Source organism: Crocuta crocuta, unplaced genomic scaffold (genome assembly GCF_008692635.1).
Source record: "Crocuta crocuta isolate KB4526 unplaced genomic scaffold, BGI_CrCroc_1.0 scaffold443, whole genome shotgun sequence".
Lineage (NCBI taxonomy): Eukaryota > Metazoa > Chordata > Mammalia > Carnivora > Hyaenidae > Crocuta > Crocuta crocuta.
The window spans coordinates 619,598-621,354 of NW_027529446.1; the positions used below are offsets into that span (position 1 = coordinate 619,598).

Below are 1,757 nucleotides of genomic sequence, written 5' to 3' on the forward strand. Positions count from 1 at the left end.
AGCTCGGCGGTTTGGCCAGGCGCTGGCCAGCTCTGTCGTCCCCGGCCCCGAACAGGGGGGGGTTCCTGAGGGTAAAGCCCTGGTTTGATGAGCACCCTGCTCCATGCACTGCTTGCCCCGCTCTCTCCCATGCGGGGGGACCCAGCAGGAGCGAGGAGAACTAGGCAGGAGGGAGGCCATAGGCTGACCTCGGTCCTGGAGTGGGGCAGGGAGGGGAGGGGCCGCTCGGGGGCCCTCACCCAGGCGCCTTCCCCAGAGTCGCTGGACGCCAAGGGGCTGATCTCGAAGTCGGCAGGGCCCGCGGCTGAGTTGTAGGGGTCACCTGGCAGGGCGGAGCTGGGGCCCACAGAGCGGCCGGTGAGGGCCTTCCCCGGGGGCTGGGGGAGGAAGCAGTAACAGGTCAAAGAGCACGGGTGTGTGAGGGGGAGCGCTGCACCCACAGCCCGCTGTGCACCTCGGTCAGGCGCCCCCTCCCTGTCCTGAGGTGCCGGGCCCAGCCCAGAGGGTGGGGTCCCCCTGCTGAGCCCCAGGATGGCGGCCGCCCACCCGCTCACCTGGAATATGGCCAGGCTGGCCTTCGGGGCGGCGGCAGCGTGTGGAGGGGGGGTGGCGCTGGCTTCGCCCACGTCGCACTCGTGGATGGTGATGATCTTGAGGGGCGGCAGGTGCAGGTGCGTGAGGCGGGCATTCTTCAGGTGGTGAAAGTCCCCCTCCGTCAGGGTGTACCTGTGCCCGGCATGCCGGCCCGTCACCACGCCAGCCGGCCCCCGAGCTCAGCCCTGCCTTGGACAGCCCAAACGCCCGAGCCCACCCCTGCTACCGCCCCTGACGGTTCCGGGGGCGGAGCGAGGCCAGTACCTGCCCCCCACCCCCCCGGGGAGCCCAATCACAGGGCGTCAGGCTCCCGCTCCCCGCCCCCCAGGGACAGGGTCCCTTCATGCTGCCCGGCTCCCCGGCTCCTTACCGGCGGCCCTTGTCCTGTGACTTCCGGCTCTGCTCAAACAGGGCTGCCTCGTTGAAGGACACGCGGCGGCCGGTGGAGCTGGTGGACAGGAAGCGCTCTGTCTCGGCGTCCTGGCCCTCGGGGTCCTCCGCCCTGAAGTCAGGGTCTGCGAGGAGAGCCGAGAGGGTGGGCCCGGGGCGGGCCTCGCCCGGTGCTGGGCAGGCGGCCGGCTGGGGTGGGTGAGGGCTGGGTCGAGGGATGGGGCCCGACTGAGCGCTGGGACAGGGCAGGGGCGAGGTGGGCACTCACACATCCGCTCACACACTCACTCGCTCAGCACGCGCCTGTGAGCACCTACGCGCGGGCTCTAAGGAAACAGAGATGAGTCGGAATCGAGCTGCGCCCAGTCTGGTGGGGGAGACAGACAGACACAGCCGGTCAGGCGGCCCGAGGGGGCGGGCAGGTGGGCAGGGGTCAGCGCCTGGCGGGGCGTCGCACCTTGCACTGGGTGTGCGCCGCTGTCTAGGTAGGTGGTGGTGGTCTTCTCTGCTTCCTCCATGGCTCTGGGGAGAGACCACGGGGCAGCCAGGTGGGACGCAGGACCCAGACAGTACTGCCCCCGGGCAGCGTCTGGAACCCGCAGGCACCCAGATGGCCCGCGCTCACCCAGCACTTAGAAGCGCTAAGTCCCCACGCAGGTCCACGGCCGGCCCACGCCCACGCCCGTCCCTCCCGCCGCGCGCTCCCGGAGGCCCCAGGGTGCGCGTCGCACCTGTTGAAGCGCCGGCGGGCCTCCCAGCAGCGGCGGCACAGG

General features: G+C 71.3%; 1 protein-coding gene across 1 annotated transcript in view; it reads right to left on the reverse strand.

The window, feature by feature from the left end:
* The window catches only part of CBARP (CACN subunit beta associated regulatory protein), a gene marked incomplete at its 5' end in the record, with an annotated part of 6,524 nt that extends 4,771 nt beyond the window's left edge, over positions 1-1,753 (reverse strand). The window contains 5 exons of the mRNA XM_077760599.1: positions 240-377; positions 555-726; positions 965-1,109; positions 1,442-1,506; positions 1,716-1,753. Of these exons, the coding sequence (XP_077616725.1) occupies positions 240-377; positions 555-726; positions 965-1,109; positions 1,442-1,506; positions 1,716-1,753 (558 nt within the window). The remainder of the gene's footprint in view (positions 1-239; positions 378-554; positions 727-964; positions 1,110-1,441; positions 1,507-1,715) is intronic.
* Between the last annotated feature and the right edge of the window lie 4 nt (positions 1,754-1,757).